General features: G+C 32.2%; 2 protein-coding genes across 2 annotated transcripts; both read right to left on the reverse strand.

Annotated features, from left to right (window-relative positions):
- Nucleotides 1–3,907: 3,907 nt before the first annotated feature.
- On the reverse strand, nt 3,908–6,928 carry LOC141642423 (putative disease resistance protein RGA1). Its single transcript, XM_074451217.1, has one exon. It carries the CDS (start codon nt 6,710–6,712, stop codon nt 4,076–4,078), a length of 2,637 nt encoding a protein of 878 aa, XP_074307318.1. The 5' UTR covers nt 6,713–6,928; the 3' UTR covers nt 3,908–4,075.
- Nucleotides 6,929–12,217: 5,289 nt separating this feature from the next.
- On the reverse strand, nt 12,218–15,867 carry LOC141636670 (protein FAR1-RELATED SEQUENCE 6-like). Its single transcript, XM_074446753.1, has 2 exons — nt 14,924–15,867; nt 12,218–13,673 (listed from the first exon to the last, which is right to left on the reverse strand). The coding sequence occupies exons 1-2, from the start codon at nt 15,865–15,867 to the stop codon at nt 12,218–12,220; spliced, it is 2,400 nt and encodes a 799-aa protein (XP_074302854.1).
- Nucleotides 15,868–20,509: the final 4,642 nt, after the last annotated feature.

The raw sequence follows: 20,509 nt of genomic DNA on the forward strand, positions 1-20,509 counted from the left end.
ATATAGTTGACCATGCAGTAATTATTGTGTAAGACGGTATCACACCGTGAGACGGTCCCATAATGAGAAAAATAACCCATTTATTTGTAATAAATGAACAATCTTTTTTTTTTGTAAAAGTAAACCGTCTTATACTATAATTTATAACATCAAAAGTATTAGCAATTACAAAAATCGTTGTGTAATGTGCTAACAACTATGTTATATCATACGGAGTACGGAGTATTTGATAGTAAACCTATATCAATTAGATTTTGACTACAAAGTGAAGATCTCTCATATTGAACAACGCAGCCAGGTCTTCTATAATCTATGAACTATCTCCCGATAAAATAAGTAGATAAAATACTACTCCGTATAATTTATAATCCATCAAAAGTATTAGCGATCACAAAAATCGATGTCTAATGTGTTAACAACTATATCAAAAGTATATTATACGGAGTATTTGATAGTAACCCTATATCAATTAGATTTTGACTACAAAGTGAGATCTCACATATTGAACATCGCAGCCAGGTACTTCTATGAACTATCTCCCGACAAAATAAGTAGATAAAATTTTCCTTATTATTCCATATATTTATAAGAGTTATTGTATCTACATTTATCTGCGTTTAATATCGTTCACCTCCCTTCCCCTTTAATTCTTATGATGTTTGATTTGATGTTTAAGTTAAAAAAAGTAAGCGCTTTTCGTTAACAATACGACGTCAAAATCATCAAAGCCACGTATCATATTATTGATTCATGGTTCATAATTATACCTTGGTAATAGGGACTGAGATATTCACCCTACAAACAAAACAAAAGAAATCCGTAGTAAAGACTAAAGATTGACAGACAAATTAACAATACGGGATATTTCATGTCAAAAAAGAAAACAAATAAATAAAAGACGCACAATTAGACTGGAATAGAAAAACCATGCCATGACATATATTTATATAATAAATATAAGTAGAAACGTATGAACATATATATTTCAAACACGATATACCTGATAATGAAGAGCATAAAATAATCGACAAATAGGCTTGAGACGGGTGAAAAAAACCATAATTCCATAACGTAATTGCCAAATAATCAATACATCACTTTTATTCTTTTAGCCTCTCTCAATCTTGTTATAGCCAAATAAACAAATCATATCAGATCGTTAATATATTACGGAGTAATATCTAACATGCAAAATTTTTAGGACCGACAGATTTGACAAAAATAAAACAAAATAAATAACTTTCATTGAATAAACTATATATGCAAGCATAGGTAACAAAGACGTGAAAGATAAAATAAGTTGGTGGGGGAGTTTTGTTTATATACTTAGAAATTTGTTGTTGCTTTGTATTAGAATTCCAACGTAAGATAAAAATTGGCTCTCATATTTTTTTCTTAATTATATTATTATTATACTATATTTAATTAAAGTAGGTAGCTTGGAAAAATTGGACTCTCTATAATCGCTCGAAAAAAGCTTCCTTTAATAATATAGATAGATAAGAAAGATTGGAAAGTTCATCAAGGTTATCCACAAAAATACATTTACTGCTGAACTTAAACATCAAGGTCATGGAAAGTCAAATGTGCGTGCGTGGGATCAAGGTTGACTTGATCAAGTCATCCACAAGACCACAACGTTTTGTGATTATAAAGTGGAACAAGCGACCATTTAAGATTTTAAGCCAATCCGATTTCTTATACCCAAATTTTGATATCTAAAATGTGTTCTAACGATACACGTTAAGAGACTTAAATAGAAAGTTTTATGACATAAATGTATTATGAAAAATTAAAATATTAACACTTTTATAGATTCTAATGTCATATTTATCGTCAAACTTTCTATTTAACTCACTTTAACATGTGTCTTGGTGAGGTCGAGACTTACCCGCCGGTTATCATCAATGCTAAACTAGATGCAACTCAAGAAGAAAAACTTTTGAAAATTTTCAAAATTCATAGAAAGACATTGGGTTATAGCATTGATGACATAAAAGGGTTGAGTCCGAGTTTATGCATGCATAGGATCACCTTAGAGGAGGGAAGTTGGCCTAGTGTAGAAGGTCTAAGAAGATTAAACCCGAAAATGGCTGAGGTTGTTAAAAATGAGGTCTTGAAATTGTTGGAGGCAGGGATTATTTACGAAATTACGGATAGTAAGTGGGTAAGTCCCGTCTAGGTGGTCCCGAAGAAAGGAGGGGTGACCATGGTTGAGCAAGAGGATGGAACTTTTTACTTCGATTATTTACCAAATTGTTGGAGGCGGGGATTATTTACCAAATTTCGATTAGTGAAAGATATATTTTGAGATTTGTAATATATGAACCCAAATTTTTTGGCAATGATCGAGAATTTTTTTACTTCGATATTTGTAATATATGAACCCAAATTTTTGGCAATGATCGAGAATTTTTTACTTGTAGCAATATAGCAATGATTGACGGTAATTTTTTTTTTAACAATGATTGAGGATTTTATACTTATTTTTTGGCAATAAATTTTTATGTTATTTTTGAGCAAGATTATTTATGATCTAGATTTAGGCGCTGTTTGGTAAACGACATATTGGCCAATTTTTAGCATATTCAAGGGTTTTAGCATGTTTGACCAATCAATATGCTAATTTTAGTGTTTGGTAAACAGCATATTGAAACAAAGATATTTGGGGTCAATATCTTTGTTTTTACAATATCTTTCGCTTACCCCAAAGATATTGGTTAGCATATTGTAAAATAGGAATTTTTTCTCCATTTTACAAAGAAAACTAACAATCTACTAATCGTAATCTCCCAATTACCAAACACCCAAATTAATTCTGCTAATTATAATATGTTAGTCAAACCTTCTGATAAAATCTGCCATTTTTAATCTGCTTTTGCAATCTGCTTATGCTGAAATTAATCCGCTGTTTACCAAACAGGGCCTACATAGTAGAATAGAACGTTATACATATTTTTTGGGAATCATTTTTTACATCAGACTTAGCCATGGGCGAAATCAGGGTTAGCCCGAGTAGTTTCTAAGAGGAAAACAAATACGGAGTATATACGTTTTGAAGTAGTAGAGAATCAGTATTAGCTTTGTAGTCTGGAGGTCTTGTTGTTGGTTTTCACACAATCACCCCTTGACCCATTGTTTTCAGTTTTTCACACAGCTACTTATATCACGTATTGGTTGCTTGCCACAAGCCCACAACCTCGTGCGATTTTGTTTCTTGATTTCTCAATGAAGTTTTGTTGTATCTTTCAAAGTTTCACTTTTTCTACATTTTTTTCCTCTCAATTATCAATCATTTTACAGCTAACAAATAATATATGGTATGATAAATGTTATTATACACTTCCTCCATTATAAAACTGTACGGACTATAAAATTTTCAACTTTACCTCATAATATTAAGAAAAATGGCGTACATTCTTTGGAAGGGAGTATGAGTACATCATTTTAAATGAATTTTACGAAAATTGTGTAGGAGTGCAATTAAAATAGTTCGCCATCAAAATTGTTAGAATATTATAAATTAGACTCATTCAACATAAACATTATAATATCGATAATAATTAATAACTTGTACTCATTAGTAAATAGTAACGGTTTATATTCATCTCAAAGACTACAAAATTGATACGTGAGATGTAATACCCATAAAACCTTTTTTATAAGTATCGACTTACCAAGCCTATATAATACTCTTGTATTACAATCTCGAAAAAAAAATTTAGCCCTAGGTAGATCGAATTCCTAGTTCCGCTCCTGGACTTAGCCCATAGTAGAATGCAAGAATTAAAAGCCCAATTAGAAGATCATATTTTAGGCAGGAAAGAACGTAGATTGACCTATTTATTTAGTAAATAGGGGATGATGACTTTTAATTTAAAATAAATAGTAGCACCATATCACAATCTTATTGTATAATCTACGACTTGGTTAATAAAGATAGTTGATGACTTGATGACAATGTGTGAAAAAAGATAATGCATTACATATACGGAAAGTAAATTTGATGAAAAGACGACGGCTCATAACAAAAGCAAATAGATAGGCTTGCAGTATGACAAATCTGGGACATGAATTAGAGAGGCAATGAGGAGGTGCTTGATTGAATTTGTTGGGGTGCGTAAAACTGACCATCAAGCCAAAAATCGGGGACATGTTGTATTAGCGGGTAGTCTGCTCCATTAGGTACAGCACATCTTTCGGAGAGATGCCGACAATATCTAATCCACAGTGACTCCAGAAACTTGATGTGGAGAAATCCCTCTGGTAGACGAACCAGATCAGGACAGTTGTTAATGACGATCTTACGAAGCACCGTGAAACTCTGTGACCACGTCCCAAGTCCTATCAGGCTGCTGCAGTCTGAGATGAACAGATATTTCAGAGACTTTGCAGCTAATTGAACACCATCCGGTAGATATTTCAACCGTGGAACCGTTTGGATAAATAGTGATCCAAGGCTTTGTAGGCCATTCATACATTCACCTTTCTCTATATCCAGCTCTTCACAGTTCTCTATCCACAATTCCTCGAGGTTAGTTAGTCCCTTCATGCTGTTTGGAAGACTACCCAATTTCTGGCAGTGCTGTATGCCCAAATATCTAAGAGAACTCAGATTACCAATATCATCGTCGTCCCATAATAACTCTAATTCTTTGCAATTGCAGAGCACCAAGACACGAAGACTAGGTAACCTCATAAAACCGGTGCCAACTAAAGTTTTCTGACATGTAGTCACTGACACTTTCCTCAATTTTACCAGCCTGTATATCTTCTTGGGTAACTTTTCAAGTGTTTCACAGCAGTAAAAATCCAGATTTTCTAGTTTTAGTAACTTGCAAACGGTATCAGGGAGTCTTTTCAGGAAAGGATTGAAAGATATCTTAAGGTCTCTTAAGTGCTTCAACTTCCCAATTGACTGCGGCAACTCCTCAAATGTACTGTAACCAATCTCTAAGACACGTAAGTAGCTGAAATGGGCGATAACCCCCTCGAGAAAGGATAGACTTACATTACTCATTCGATACCCAAATTTGAAAGTCCTTGCCTTTTTTGCCACTAGAAGCTGCTCCCTCGGAAATTGGACTCCTTTCAAACCATCAGGCCCTTCGTATCCCCAAATGATATGTCTAGTCGATTCTGAAACATTGAGCTTATTCCGAGTAACAACAGCTAACTCTTCACCTAGAATCTCCTCAGCTAACTGGTGCAAAAGGTCGTGTATCTTACACGATAAGATTGTGTCATTAAAAATGATAGTTGGGTGTTCAAGAAGGGATCTAGATACCAACTCCATTGCACACGCATATCCACAACCTTCAATATCAGCATTTTCATCTTGTAGCTGCAGCAACCCATGTGCATTCCATATATACATCAGTTGTGACGGATAAAGCTCGACATCTCTTCCCCTCAATGAGCAATAAGCGAAACAGGGCTTCAAATGGGATGGAAGTTTGTCATAACTTATCCTTAAAAGTTGCATCACTTTGGTGTATTCTCCAGGCAACTTTGTAAAGCTATCCATGTTGTTAATACGCTGCCATTCTCGCTCATCCCTATCCCTCCGTAAAAGACTTGCTATACTTTTAATAACAAGCGGAACACCACCGCATTTCTCAACAATAGATCTACCAATCTCACAAAGAAATGGATACCTTTGTTCTTCACCTTCCCTGAAGGCTATCTGACTGAAGATCAACCAACTAGTTTCATCCGAAAGCCTATCCAGATCAAATACTCCCATCGTTTGAGTGTCTGAAGCAATTTGCCGGCTTCTTGTGGTGATCAAGACCACACTTCCAGCCTCACCAACCTCAAGAAGGCTCCTAAGCTCCTTCCAATCCGCAACAGCATCATCCCATACATCGTCTAGAACAAGCATATACTTTTGGCCTCTTAATAAATGTTGTAGTTTATTCACCAACTGTCCTAGAGTGTTGTTAGTTGTATCTATACCACTAACATCTTTTATAATGTCTTCTAACAGCTTAATGAGGTTAAACTGATCCGAAACACAACCCCAGATCTTCATATCAAACTCATTACGTAAATCATCATAGACCAACTTGGCTAGTGTAGTCTTTCCGATCCCGCCTATTCCAGTAATAGGGAGAACAGAGAGACAACTAGCATCACCAACCGACAATAAACTACGCATCACTTGTTTTTTGGCCTCGTCTCTTCCCACAACAGACGATCGATTCAAGTAGGAAATATCATTAAAGAGATCTCTTGACGGCCTCGACACTTCAATTGGATGCTCGGTAAGACCAAACTTAGTTTTTCTAGCTACGATACGCTCTAGTTTTTGACCAAGGTCTTTAATCTTGTGAGTTAGCTGGAAACGAGAGATGACAGGATTTGAGGAGGAAAAGTAGTACCTTAGTTGCGGAAACAAATGAGATTTGTTGACACTACTTCGAAGGGAATCAATGGCGACATCATCCAAGAGGTCATCGATGTCGTAAACAAGCGTCTTAAGATCTTTTAGCCAAAGCTTCATGGTGTCATTACGATACTGCTTAACCTCTGCATCTTGAAGAACAGCACAAATGGCAGTGAGGTCTTCGGCTATGATCTTGAGATCTTCCTTAGCAGATTTGGCAGCTTTAATTTCTCCGTCGATAAGGTTCAGCACACGATCACCAGTAAAGCTAGCAATCTTCTTAACGATGCCTTTCGCTATGGGAAATATGATTGCTTCCGCCATGTTACAAAAAATGTCTGATGACTATGCAAACTCCATTGTTAAGTAAGGAATCGCTTCTTCGAAATCATTTGTTTATCTTTTTTATTTTTTTGAGAGTATTTTGAATAATGATTTGAGACGGAAAAAGTATGCACTCGCCTAATTTTCGACTTTCGAGCTCATTATTACGAAAAGTCTTGAGTTTAGATAAGGAATGAAATGAGTAATTAACAATGACCACGTATCAGTTATCAGTTTATCACCATATATACCAACTTCAAAATATGTATGGCGTAAAGCAAATAACTAACTCCCTTTAACCACTTATTAACAAATTGTTGGGCCATTCTTCTCCAATTATAATACGGAGTACATGTTGAATTGTTGATACTTGATATCATGTCACCTGTCGTCCTTGCGGGTTCTTTTTTCGTCTTAAGCTTAAGACGGAGAAAATATAACTCATTTACAATAAAATGTAACTACTTTTTTATATAAAGTTACCAGAACAATAATTCCTCTAAAATGGAATTATAATATGTCTACATATAACCAGGCAATATTTTCTAGTTAACATGAATTCTGAAATCAGGTGACATGACATTTTCAAGGCATTGCGAGTTCCCGTATGTAACCAAATGATAAGTCTCATGAAAGTTTTTCCCCCACAAGGCAATCATTATATATATAAAAGAGGAATGATAAAAAGCTGAGGTGCACAATCTCCTTTGAGAATTAAGGTAATGCAGCCCTTACATTCAACCTCACAAAATCAGTTTTGTTTGAGCCAATCACGGTTTTGCAATATGGCCACATCAGCTTTTTATCATTCCTCTTTTATTAATTGGACAAATGGTCCATAACCTCAAAGAGTATCGTAATCCAGTAGAAAAGATTAAGGGCAAAACTGTCCATCTTGCTCATTAATGCAATACTACTTTTTAAACCACCAACCATTCTATGTATTACAAATTCCAATGGGTAACAGATTATATACAGAGTCATAAATTAAACAATTACCCATTTTTAACATTAAAAAAAGCATTCATTGATTACTCTTCTCCCATTCTTCCTTCACGCCTTTTTATTTCCCATCTTCCTTCATCTTTTCATCAACTTTTGTTACAGTATTAGATTAGTAACCAAATATTAACAAGTCTCATTATTTCCCATGCACAAAAAGAGTAATTATGTATCAATTTGTTATTCGGATTCCATAAATTCCAAATGAAGGAATACCAAGTATAAATTTGGAAGAAACAACTGATTGTCTTCGTCACTCAATGAATATGTGAGTCGATGCTCTACGGCAAATCACTTCAGTCAGGTAAATCTACCATCTTTAATTTCCCTTGCAATTTGTGGATTTTACAATTCGCAATTTTATCGAGATATCGGCGGACGTTGATTAACCCAGAATAGTTGTGTCAATTATAGTACTCTACTCATATTTTAAGGCCTTAAGAATCTCATATCATCTTAGGCATAAAATTTAGAATGGTAGTCGTATTTTTAGAGCTATCTATTATGGTTAATAGTTTGACAACTTGAGTATAGAAGATTGGATTTTTATATAGAAATAATAGAATCATAATTAGTTTTGTTGTTTATTTACTACTAATTGGGTCCTTTTAGATGCAGGTATTACTGATTTTAAAGGAAGCCTATATAACTTCACAAAGGACTGAAAAATAGAAGAAGATGAAAATGGGTATTGTTTAATAACATCACAGTTTGATTTCGTCTATTGTCTACTATATTTGTTGTTCCTGGTGTTGTTACTTGTTAGTGTTGATTTGTGAAGGGATTTTGCAAAAAGGCTACACATACACGAGGTGTATGAAAAATTCATACACGGCCAATGAAATTGCGACACATGGCAAACTTGAGTTAACTTATTTGGGTTAATCTATATGTGGTTAATAGGTTAACTACATCTAGTTAACACTAATTATGGAATTGTTTTATTTGTTTTCATTTTCTTTAATTTCATTTATTAGCATTTATATTTTTATTGTTTTTTTTTTTCATTTAATTTGTTATAAATGATTAAACAACTATTTTAATCAAAATCTGAGTAAGTGTTGGAAAAAAAAAATTGTCATCGATGAACCCTAATTTAATTCAATTAATCAAAAACCTAATTCAATTATATTAATCAAATTCATATTAATCAAATTTCTATTGAAAATGAGTAATGAAAATCGATTGAATCATTTATTGTAAATCAATGAACCCTAATTTAGTCTAATTAATCAAAAACCTAATTCAATTATATTAATCAAATTCATCACCCTGATTCAAATAATGATAGTAGATCAATGAACTGATGAACGGTAAAATCACTTGGAAAACCCTAATTTAATACGATTAACAAAACATAATTCAATTCTATTAATGATATTGATAAACCCTAATTCAATAAATCATAATCGAACAATTGATAAAACCCTATAAATCATAATCGAACAATTGATAAAACTCTAATTCAGTTAAGTTTTATAAAAATTGATAAAGTGATTGGGGTTCGATTCAATTAATCATGATAAAAATTGATAAAGTGATTGGGGTTCGAACACGGGTTAGTACGGGGTAAGGGGAAAAAGTAAAAAAAAAAAAATTGTTGTTATTGGGGTTCGAACCCAGGTGGCACAGGAAGCTTGATGGTGATTTCAAAGAGACTAGTTACCAACAAAGCAAGGGGTATCAGCACATCAATTAGGGCATCAAAATACATTATATTGTTTACGTAATGCTTGATAAAGAAGCCTAATATAATAATTTCGAATTTATGTAATTAGATGATCTGATTATTTGCTTTCCTAAAAAATATTATCTTAAATTCCTTATTTAGAGTCCATTATTATCTTAAATTCCTTTTGTTGAGTCCATTATTTTAGAAATGATTTTTGGAATCATATCTTTTCCATTTTAACAAATTCCCCACTTTATTTTAATATTGATTGTGTTCACACTTTATTTTATTTTATTTTATTCTTCATAATATCAGTTTTGTTTTTAAGGAAATAATTTTTATTTTATGTAAAAATCTTGACCGAGTACAATTTTTTTTTTGGAGGGAAAAAAGGGCGGGAAAAAAGGGAGGGAAAATATGGAGGGAAAATTGGATTAGCATTATTAGTTTCATATAAATATGGAATTAAGTTCTAAACCTAACACACTCAAAACAAAACTGATCAAAGTCACAAATCTCATACAATTTTTTTTAGATTTCATTGCTATACAAATTCCCATGGCTAATCAAGCTATTGAGATTGCTAACCTAACTAGAGAGCTTGCCATTGAGCGAAAAATTCACACAACCGACACTATGGAAACACGTTTTTTTATTAGGGCAATGTTGGACTCGGTTGATCCTAATGTCATAGAAAAATCTATGTCCCGTTCCCCTTACAATCTAAATAAGGTGTGGTATATCTATGAGGAAGAATTCAATGCAAAATATTCAAGGTCACTACCGGATGAACAATTGAAGTGGCGTCAAGTGGGTGATCGTGAATACCTCCCGATGCCTGTTACGGACTTTTCAATTGTTCGGGTTGAAGATGGAGATAACGTTGAAGTTCCTAGAACCCCTCCTCCTACGCATCCACAATGGAGGTCTAGGGGACGTTATGCCCTACATGGAAATGTAATGAGGCGCATTAATTTCTAAGGACCAGACCTTGCAATCTGCAAATCGTGAGGAACATCAGTAGAAACAAAGCAAAGCTTCTCCTTAACATGATCAATAAGCAAAGTCTCATCCATAACATTAACAGTAAAAAAAATAATGTTCTTTTAAACGTAATTATAAGATGATAAACCCTAAATTCATTAGCTGAACATTTAGGATATAATGAAATACAATTGGTGAATATATGTGTTGATACCCCTTGCTTAATTGGTTTCTAGTCTCTTTGCAAAAACTAGCTGTTATTGACAACCTGTGTTCGATTCCTAATAGCTACATTTTTTTTAATTGTAAATTTTGATTTTAATTAACTTAATTAAAACTGATTTAACACCATTGGCGGTAAATTCAAATATTTACGTTTTCAACTTGATAAAATTTATATTATTGTTCCTTTGTTCCAAAAAAAAAAAAAAACTTGATAAAATTTAACCTAACTTTGATTTTTTGAAGTTAACACAATTGGCGCAAAATTTAATAAAAGTTATGACGTTTAGGGTTTTGGGTTTTTATGTTTTGGGTTTCTAAGTTTAGGGGTTAGGGTTTATAAATTTAGGGATTAGGGTTTCTAAGTTTAGGGGTTAGGGTTTCTAAATTTAGGGGTTAGGGTTTTTAAATTTAGGAGTTAGGCTTTCTTTGACCGATTATGGACATTTCATGTAAATATTAATAAGCTAAGTTATATAGATCATATGTTATAAGTAAAATGATATTTTATGAAATTACGTACTAAGTTATGACAATTATAAGTTAAAAATGACATTTCATGTAAATAGTAATAAGCTAAGTTATATAGATCATATGTTATAGTAAATCGATATTTTATGAAATTACGTACTAAGTTATGACGATTATAAGTTAAAAATGACATTTCATGTAAATAGTAATAAGCTAAGTTATATAGATCATATGTTATAGTAAATCGATATTTTATGAAATTACGTACTAAGTTATGAAGATTATAAGTTAAAAATGACATTTCATGTAAATAGGAGTAATAAGCTAAGTTATATCTTATGAAATTACGAACTAAGTTATGCCAATCATAACTTAGGGGTTAGGGCTTCTAGGTTTTATAAATTTAGGGGTTAGGGTTTATTCTAAGTTTAGCAGTTAGGGTTTATAAATTTAGGGGTTAGGGTTTCTAAGTTTAGGGGTTAGGGTTTTATAAATTTAGGGGTTAGGGTTTCTTTGACCGATTATGGACATTTCATGTAAGTTATAGATTATATGTTATAAGTAAATCGATATTTTATGAAATTACGTACTAAACTTTTAAAAAAGACGAATAAGTGAACTAGGTGTATCAAAATCGGTCATGACGAATTTGTATATATACCAAACCCATGGGAGAAACGTAATTATAGAAGCTCTCTCATGGGATTAATCAATAGCTGTAATCTACCGTCGTCGACAATAATTAATCAATAGCTGTAATCTTTGAGAAATCATGGCTTCCAGTTGCTGAGTAGCTGAACAACTCAGGGAAGCTCTCTCATGAAATTCCAAATATGCATATTTGCACGTATGTAAGTATATCTATGCGGGTGTACACAAGTAGTTTAGAAATGCAGGCCAGTGGATTGTTTCTACACTTAAGCATACTTTATGATGAGATTTTCTTTTCGCCTAATAGGATCATTGCGCTTCCACATGATTGCAAATTCGTTTCATAATAGGTCTTAAAAATTTATTGATGAAAAAGACGAAATCGTCAACCAAGACTTAATAATTGTTAAAACAGACGGTCTTAAAATTTGCTAAACATACGACACAAATAAAACATAAAGTCTTATTAGATAATAATCAAACGACACTTAAATCAATAAAATTCACTGAGTGCTACGAACTGTGTTCGTATTGACCCTTCTTCGCCGCGGCGTTGGTTGTGAAGGACCTGCATCGTCGATGTTTAAAGCCCTTCTTACTGTTCGTTGTCTAGGCCTTGAACCTCTACCTGAACCTCTTTTATCAACCGGATCTATTAAGGCCCCTTCTGTAGCAGGAGGTGCATTCCTAAGCATGTGGCGTTGGTTGTTCTCCATCGTCTGTAATCTCTTACGACCCCACACCTTTGTTACATCGGAGCCTACTCCTATAGCGTTCAAAGTCTCAATGCCGACATGTGCCTCTAACGCCTTCACCACCTTCGCCGATTCGGCCTCATATAAGGCGTATGTCTCATCATCGTGTAATGCCAGCCTATATATGTAGTCATTCTTCATTGTGACCGCAAGAGATCGCTTAAGTAGTTCAGACTCACCAGGATTGTAGTACCCAACAGGAATGTGCTCGTAACCCCGAACCAAATCCTTTCGCCAGCGACTCAAAATGTACTTATCGGGAATATACTGAACTTTCTTCAGCTGTAGTATACGAATAATATGCCTGCACAATATTCCTTTAAATTCAAATAGCTTACAAGTACAGGTAAACTCACCGAAGTCCAATTGAGACGTAACAACAAACTTTTTTTCTCGTCGATTCCAAAACGGTGTTGTCACCTCATCCGTTACAGTAAACTTTGAGAAATTCCCAATGTTCATATCACACTCCGCATTGGTGTGTATAAGACCTTGTACCTCATCCTTCACCAACCCGAATATGTCATTTGTGTAAGCCCTTTGGAAGACTTCCTCAGCAATGATGGTTTTATTATATGGACTTGGTTTTTCGAGACAAGCATAGTTCAATTTTAATTCATGCTCGACCTTGGACCTTAGTGCATTTTGATAACTATCAAAAAATTTGAACAAAGTAGTTTCGACGTTGACATAATTCTTGAAAAATCTATTTGTCTGTTCACTTCTTTGCGTAGCTGACATACCTGCACAAAAAATGTCCCTCCAATACAATGGCACCCACGAATGCCGTTTTTGAAAAGCCTCTATGACCCAATTATTCTTTTTAAGATCATATTTAGTGACAAAATGATGCCACGCCTCCTCAAAGTCATCGCTATCAGCACTGTCATCAACAATTTTCCTAAGATCAACATTAATTTCATTATACCTGACATGTTTTCCCAAATTCTTTACCGCGTTCATCATCATGTGCCAAAGACACAAACGGTGACGAGTACTAGTAAATACGTTCTTCACAGCTTTCTTCATCCCCTTGCATTGATCCGTTAGTATAACTGATGGAGCTCTACCCATACAATCTATCCATCTCCTAAACACCCAAGTAAAGCTCTCTGCATCTTCATGTGAAACCAAAGCGGCATCAAGTACAACAGTGCTACCGTGATGATTTACGCCAACAAATGGAGTAAACGGCATTTTGTACCTGTAATTAAAACAAAAGTAATTTGAATGGAATAGAAGAAGTAATATACAATTTTTTATCTATGCCTAGTGTATTGACACATAAGTTCAACATGGAAAACGAGAAGACAAATATTCCCTATACAACCGTCCATAGTCCAAGCCCACACACTCAACTATTCAACTCTTATTTTCACACTTTCACGTGTAACAATTTTAAACAAACTCCCATATTTTCCAAAATAAATTCTCATTTGTGACGGGTAGTATTCGTCACAAGTTTGTGACTGGTCAAGTAAAACCCACATAAATGGATAAGACAAATCATCTATGATTTAGTATTTACTTTAATTCTTGTCCTATCTACCCATGCGGGTGATATTGGACTCATCACAAGTTTGTGACAGATATACCCGTTACAAGAGAGACTTATTGATTTTCCAACTACAAGAATCTCTCCAAACAATCCAAAATGGTGCAATGAATACTCTTACATCAAGGTTAGTCTCTCTTATCTGATGACTGCGAACTTTCCACATTTGTTAAGTGGCAGGCCTTTGAGAGTGTTTTGTACACACTGCTCTAGCCTTTAATGTGTACAAACATTAAACTACAATTATACTCCTCTGCCCTTGAATGTGGGTGTTGTATAGGTTTTTTTTGTCACTGTCGTCGTTGTGCAGCACAGTTTTCGTGTCTCATTTAGGCCAGATTTTACGTAAATTGTACTTGACAGAAAGTCCAGAAAAAATTGTACAAGTTTGTGACGGACATACCCATTACAAGAGAGACTTATTGATTTTCCAACTACAAGAATCTTTCCAAACAATCAAGACATAAACAATTACCAGAATTCGCTAACCAATCTTTCCAAACAATCAAGACTTAAACAGCTACACCATATAAATGCTTCTTACTTCTCTAGACAAAAGTGAACAAAGCCATAAAACAATTACCAGAATTAGTTAACCAATATGACTTTCTAAGCTAGCTAACATTGGCATGTGACCAATCACACTTGCATTAACAATTCACTCAAATTCCTACAAAACTATCCCGTGCAAATGAAAATGAAAATGAAAATTGACACAACCTGTTAAAACAAGTAAAATAATTGACACAAATCTAAAATTACAGTCCCGTGCAAATGAAAATTTAGGCCACTAAACTTATTTGTCTATAGCTGAGATAAAACGAGTAAAATAATTGACACAAATTGCTTTACCTGTTAACACAAAATGTAGCGTCGTAAGAAAGCACATCACCGAATACCTTGGCCATTCCTCTACAACGTCCATCGGCCCAAAACACATAAGTAGCTTGCCTTTGGCATCCTTCTCGATTGCATAGTAAAATTCGGGATCGACATCTTTAAGCTTAATAAATCGTTCTTCCAAAGCAGCTGCATCACCATTAATTCTACTACGTCTTCGTTCAAGATTAATCAAGTTCCTTATATCACGCTGATTAATGCGTAAATTTTCATGACCACCAGCTTCTCTAACTAAAGTATTGAAGTTTTTAGCAATAGAAATACCGGCGGCGTCATTCAACAAGGCTCGTCTTCTAAAAAATAAGTCAAACATCCTGTAACTAACCATGTGACGAGTATTTTCAGGTCTTAATTCGTGATTGTGCTCCAACGAACAAGCACCGATGACAATAACATCATTTTGCAACGATGCTTCCACAACGAATTTGCATTTCTCAAAGTTTGGAATCTTTATAAACCCATTTTTTTTGCTCGGCTTTGCCCCCCTTACACAACATAACCTGATCCGCTTCATCATGTAGAAACGAGTCTGGTTTTTCCCCGTACCATTGCGCTTTACACCTCTTTCCTGGTACTTCTTCATTAGTTCACTAGTTCTAATAAAAATTTGAAAGCCGTTTTTATACGCATATAGGTAACAATACGCAGCAAACTCATCTCCATTCACAAATGTCATTCCTCTGGTAGGAGGATTAACTTCCAGAGAATCAGCATTGCCTCCAATGTTTAACATATTACCTACCCTTTGCACCCATCCTCCTTCGACAATTGGAGGAGAATCGTCCAAATCATCGTCGTTATCGTTGACATCATCATCATTCACAATATTGAAAATATCAACGTCTTCACTACTTGACTCATTGTCTTCACTACTTGAGTCATTGTCTTCACTACTTGAGTTAGGGTTTTCTTCTTCCCATGGTATATTCAAATCAATATCCATTTTACAGTAAGCTTTCTGTTTGTTTGTTTTTTTTTCTACGGTGGAATGAATAACAATAGGTTTGTTTTTAAATTATTTTTTTAGCTTTCATGATTAATAACAAACCGATTAATAATGCTACTAAAAAATTAAAAAAGATCTTCCCCATAAATCTCTCAACAATAAGATTGCATATTTTAAAAAATATTCCTCAAATCAATCTACAATAATTTTCTTTTCAATTAAGGAAAATTTAAAAATTGAATCCAAATTTTTAAATTAAGCAGTTTATAATTGAGGTAGTTTTTAAATCATGTAAATGAATAATTTAAATACGGCATTTTATAAATCATGGAAACAAATAATTTAAATAAGGAAATAACCGAATTTACGAATTGTGTCAATTATTTAAAGCTTCAAATTACAATATAATGAATTTTGTTTGTTGTTTTGACGTGCTGATACTCATATCTTAGATGGTTACTAATCTCTTTGCCAACATTAATGCTCTGTTAACGACAACCCGTGTTCGAATCACCATAGCAACATTTTTTTCCTTTTTTTTTTTTTTTTTTTCGATTAGTCAATTAGGGTTACCAAACAATTTAGGGTTACCCGTTACCCCAAACAATTGTCTCTACATTTTGATTTCGTAAACATTTTTTTTGATTAATCATTTATTTACATTTTCATTTAGATTCTCATAAAGGAAAACAATTGAATTGGGGAATCGATTAATCAATTTGGGTTAATTGAATTTTGACGATTTGAATTAGGGTTCATCAATTGATTGATCGATATTTGACTAATTGAATTTGATTAGCATTGATTAATGAAATGAAATTAGGGTTTGATTTTCGCAAATTTAATCGAATTGATTAATCGAATTGAATGATCGATTTGATTATTTAAATTAGGGTTCATCAATTTGAATAGTAAAAATGAATTAGGGTCTCATTAATCGAATTGGGATTAATCGATTGGGATGAATCTAAATCGATTTTCATTATTATGTGTTAATTGATTGGGATGAATAAAAACAATAAAATAAAAATTTCGTTTTGGATTTTTTTAATATAAATTTGATAATCAAAATTATAAAATCTAAATAACAAATAAATAAAAACAATAAAATAAAAAATACTTAATTAAATGAAATTGAAGAAAGTAAAAAACAATTAAAAAAACTTCCAATTAAACTGTTAACTAATCTAGTTATCTTGTTAACCCAATATGATAATTTACTAATCTAACCTTACTCTAACCTATAGTAGTAAACCCTAGTTTGCCACATGGCGCAATACCATTGGTCGTGTATGAAAAATTTCATACACCTCGTGTATGTGTATCACCTTCCAAATAATGATATCAATAACAATGGCAGGACATAGAGTATTTATACACATTCAATGCAATTATATATGATCTATACATAGGGAAGGAGTTAAAGGTAGTTTTTGATTAGAAGACTCCTTCTAGATTAGTAGTCTTTAATTTTCTACTTTAATATTTGACTTTTTTAGATGAGTAGTCTTTAATTTTCTTCTTTATCTATTTTATCTTCTTTTATCTATTTTATTATGAAGTAGTATGTATGGATTGGACTCTCTGTAATCGCTCGAAAAAAGCTTCCTTTATTAATATAGACTAGGTTTGGTGCCCGGCTTCGCCCGGGCTACCTCTATTTACCGTTAAATTTTATTTTCAATGAAATAAATTATGTTGGAGTTGTCTAACTCACACGTTTACTATTTGTAATATATTTTTCAACAGCATATCTTGTAATTATGATGAAATGTAAAATTTATTTCCAAATTATGAGACACGTTCACTACTCCGCTATTAATATTATTACTTTCACGACATTCTTTCTTAATATCATTACGTTCACTACTCATGTGGTTACTATTGTTTATTTTGCTAATTCCTCTATTTTTTCTGTTAAATTTATTATTCCCGTTAATTTTATCCGGCCTATAGTTAAATAAATAGAATATTTACTTGAGTCGATTGGTTATTTAATTGTTCATACTTTTCTCATTGTTACCTCTGTTACTTTTACTATATTCGTAGTTACTTTCACTACTCTCACTATCATTATTATAACTGTCACCACTCCCACATTAATACGTTAATTTTATTAATCTCATTGTTGCTACTATTACTTTTACTACACTTAATTTAATATATAATTCTATTATGATACTAATTAATTCCATAAGTGGGACATGTTAATTTTAAGGAAAATCACTATATTCTTGTATTTTCTAAATTTAATTATTTTAATTTAATGTAATTTCCATAAATATTCCTCATCAAGGCATCTTTATATTATACTTTTAACCAAAACTGTATAATATTTACATTGAGGTTCCTTTATCAGGTCCATCACACAGTGCTGTCGATTTAAAACTATATAGTATAATTAATTTGTATAGATTTCTTTAATTACATTGAAATCCCTTGGTTTCTGGATTTAATATATAGTACTAGTATTGGTGCCCGGCTTCGCCCGGGCTACCTCTATTTACCATTAATTTTTTTCATTAAATAAAATTACTTAAAGTTGCATAACCCATAAATTTATCATTAATATATTTTTCTATGACATATCCTCAAATTACGATAAAATAAATTTCGAGACAAATTTACTACTCCCGCTATTAATATTTTACCCTTATTAATGAAACAATAGTAATAACATTTCACTACTTACCCATAATCATTGTTACTTTCACTACTCCCGCCGTAATTATTGTTACTGTCACTACTGCCGCATTAATACTGATAATTTCACTACTCCCGCCGTAATTATTGTTACTTTCACTATTGCCGCATTAATATTGATTATTTCACTACTCCCGTTGTTGTTTCTACCACTTTCACTAATCTTTCTGATAATATTCACACCAAAAAAAACTAATATTTCTGATAATATGGTTACTTTTACTATTCAAATGAGTGATTACTATCATATAAACTAATGTTACTACAATTCTTTTTTTATGATGATAATAATTAATATCATAAGTGTGCATGTTTATACTAATTAATTATTTTATTTTAAGGAAATTGACCATCTTCTAGTCTTCTATAAATATTTAGGAAAATTACCAATCATCTTCTTTCTTTTAATCTCCTTGAAATTGACCATCTTAATTAATTATTTTATTTTAAAGAAATTGACCATCTTAATTAATTATTTTATTTTAAGGAAATTGACCATGTTTTAATCTCTTACAAATGTTTAGGAAAATTACCAAACTTCTATATAATTTAATTTTAACCCAAACTAAATAATATTTGCATTGAGATTCCTTAATCGGGTCCATCACACGGTGCTATTGATTTAAAACTATATAGTATAATTAATTTGTATAACTTTCTTTAATTACATTGAAGTCCTTGGTTTTCGGAGTACTCTACTTACCATTAATTTTTTTCATTAAATAAAATTAGTTAAAGTTGCATAACCCATAAATTTATCATTAATATATTTTTCTATGACATATCCTAAAATTAAGACGAAAGAAATTTTGAGACTAATTCACTACTCCCGCTGTTAATATTTTACTCTTATTAATGAAACAATAGTAATAACATTTCACTACTTGCCCATAATCATTGTTACTTTTTACTACTCTCGCCGTAATTATTGTTACTGTCACTACTGCCGCATTAATATTGATAATTTCACTACTCCCGCCGTAATTATTGTTACTTTCACTATTGCCGCATTAATATTGATTATTTCACTACTCCGTTGTTGTTTCTAGCACTTTCATTAATATCATTGATAATATTATTACTTTTACTATTCAAATGAGTGATTACTATCATATAACTATATCAAATGTTACTACAATTCTTTTCTTTCTTGTGAAATTACTTTTACTACTTAGGCATGCAATTTTAAGAGGATTATATATTTATATAAATATATTACATATATGCATTAAATCAAATCAAAAGAATTATGCAATATTATATATTATGGAATCTAACTTGAATTATTTATAACCTACTCATTATATTTTTGTATGTTAAATAATTAACATCTCTATACATCTAATTTAATATTTTTACAAAGTTTAATAAAATTGCATAGATTTTAAATTTAATATATAATTTTATGATGATAATAATTAATACCATAAGTGTGCATGTTTATACTAATTAATTATTTTATTTTAAGGAAATTGACCATCTTCTAGTCTTCTATAAAATATTTAGGAAAATTGTCAAGTATCTTCTTTCTTTTAGTTTCCTTGAAATTGACCATCTTAATTACTTATTTTATTTTAAGGAAATTGACCATCTTAATTAATTATTTTATTTTAAGGAAATCGATCATTAATTTAATTTAATTTTAACCCAAACTATATAATATTTGCATAGAGATCCCTTAATCGGTTCCATCACACGGTGCTATTGATTTAAAACTATATAGTATAATTAATTTGTATGACTTTCTTTAATTACATTGAAGTCCCTTGGTTCCTGGATTTAATATATAGTATTGATAGATATATAGATGGATAGATATTGATTATCATTATTAGAGAAAGAGAGTATAAAATATTCATGTATTTTGGTTAATATTTTTTAAATATTAATTATTTACGACAATTTTCATATATCAAAGGCTCAAAGCTATGTTCTC

Source organism: Silene latifolia, chromosome 2 (assembly GCF_048544455.1).
Source record: "Silene latifolia isolate original U9 population chromosome 2, ASM4854445v1, whole genome shotgun sequence".
NCBI lineage: Eukaryota > Viridiplantae > Streptophyta > Magnoliopsida > Caryophyllales > Caryophyllaceae > Silene > Silene latifolia.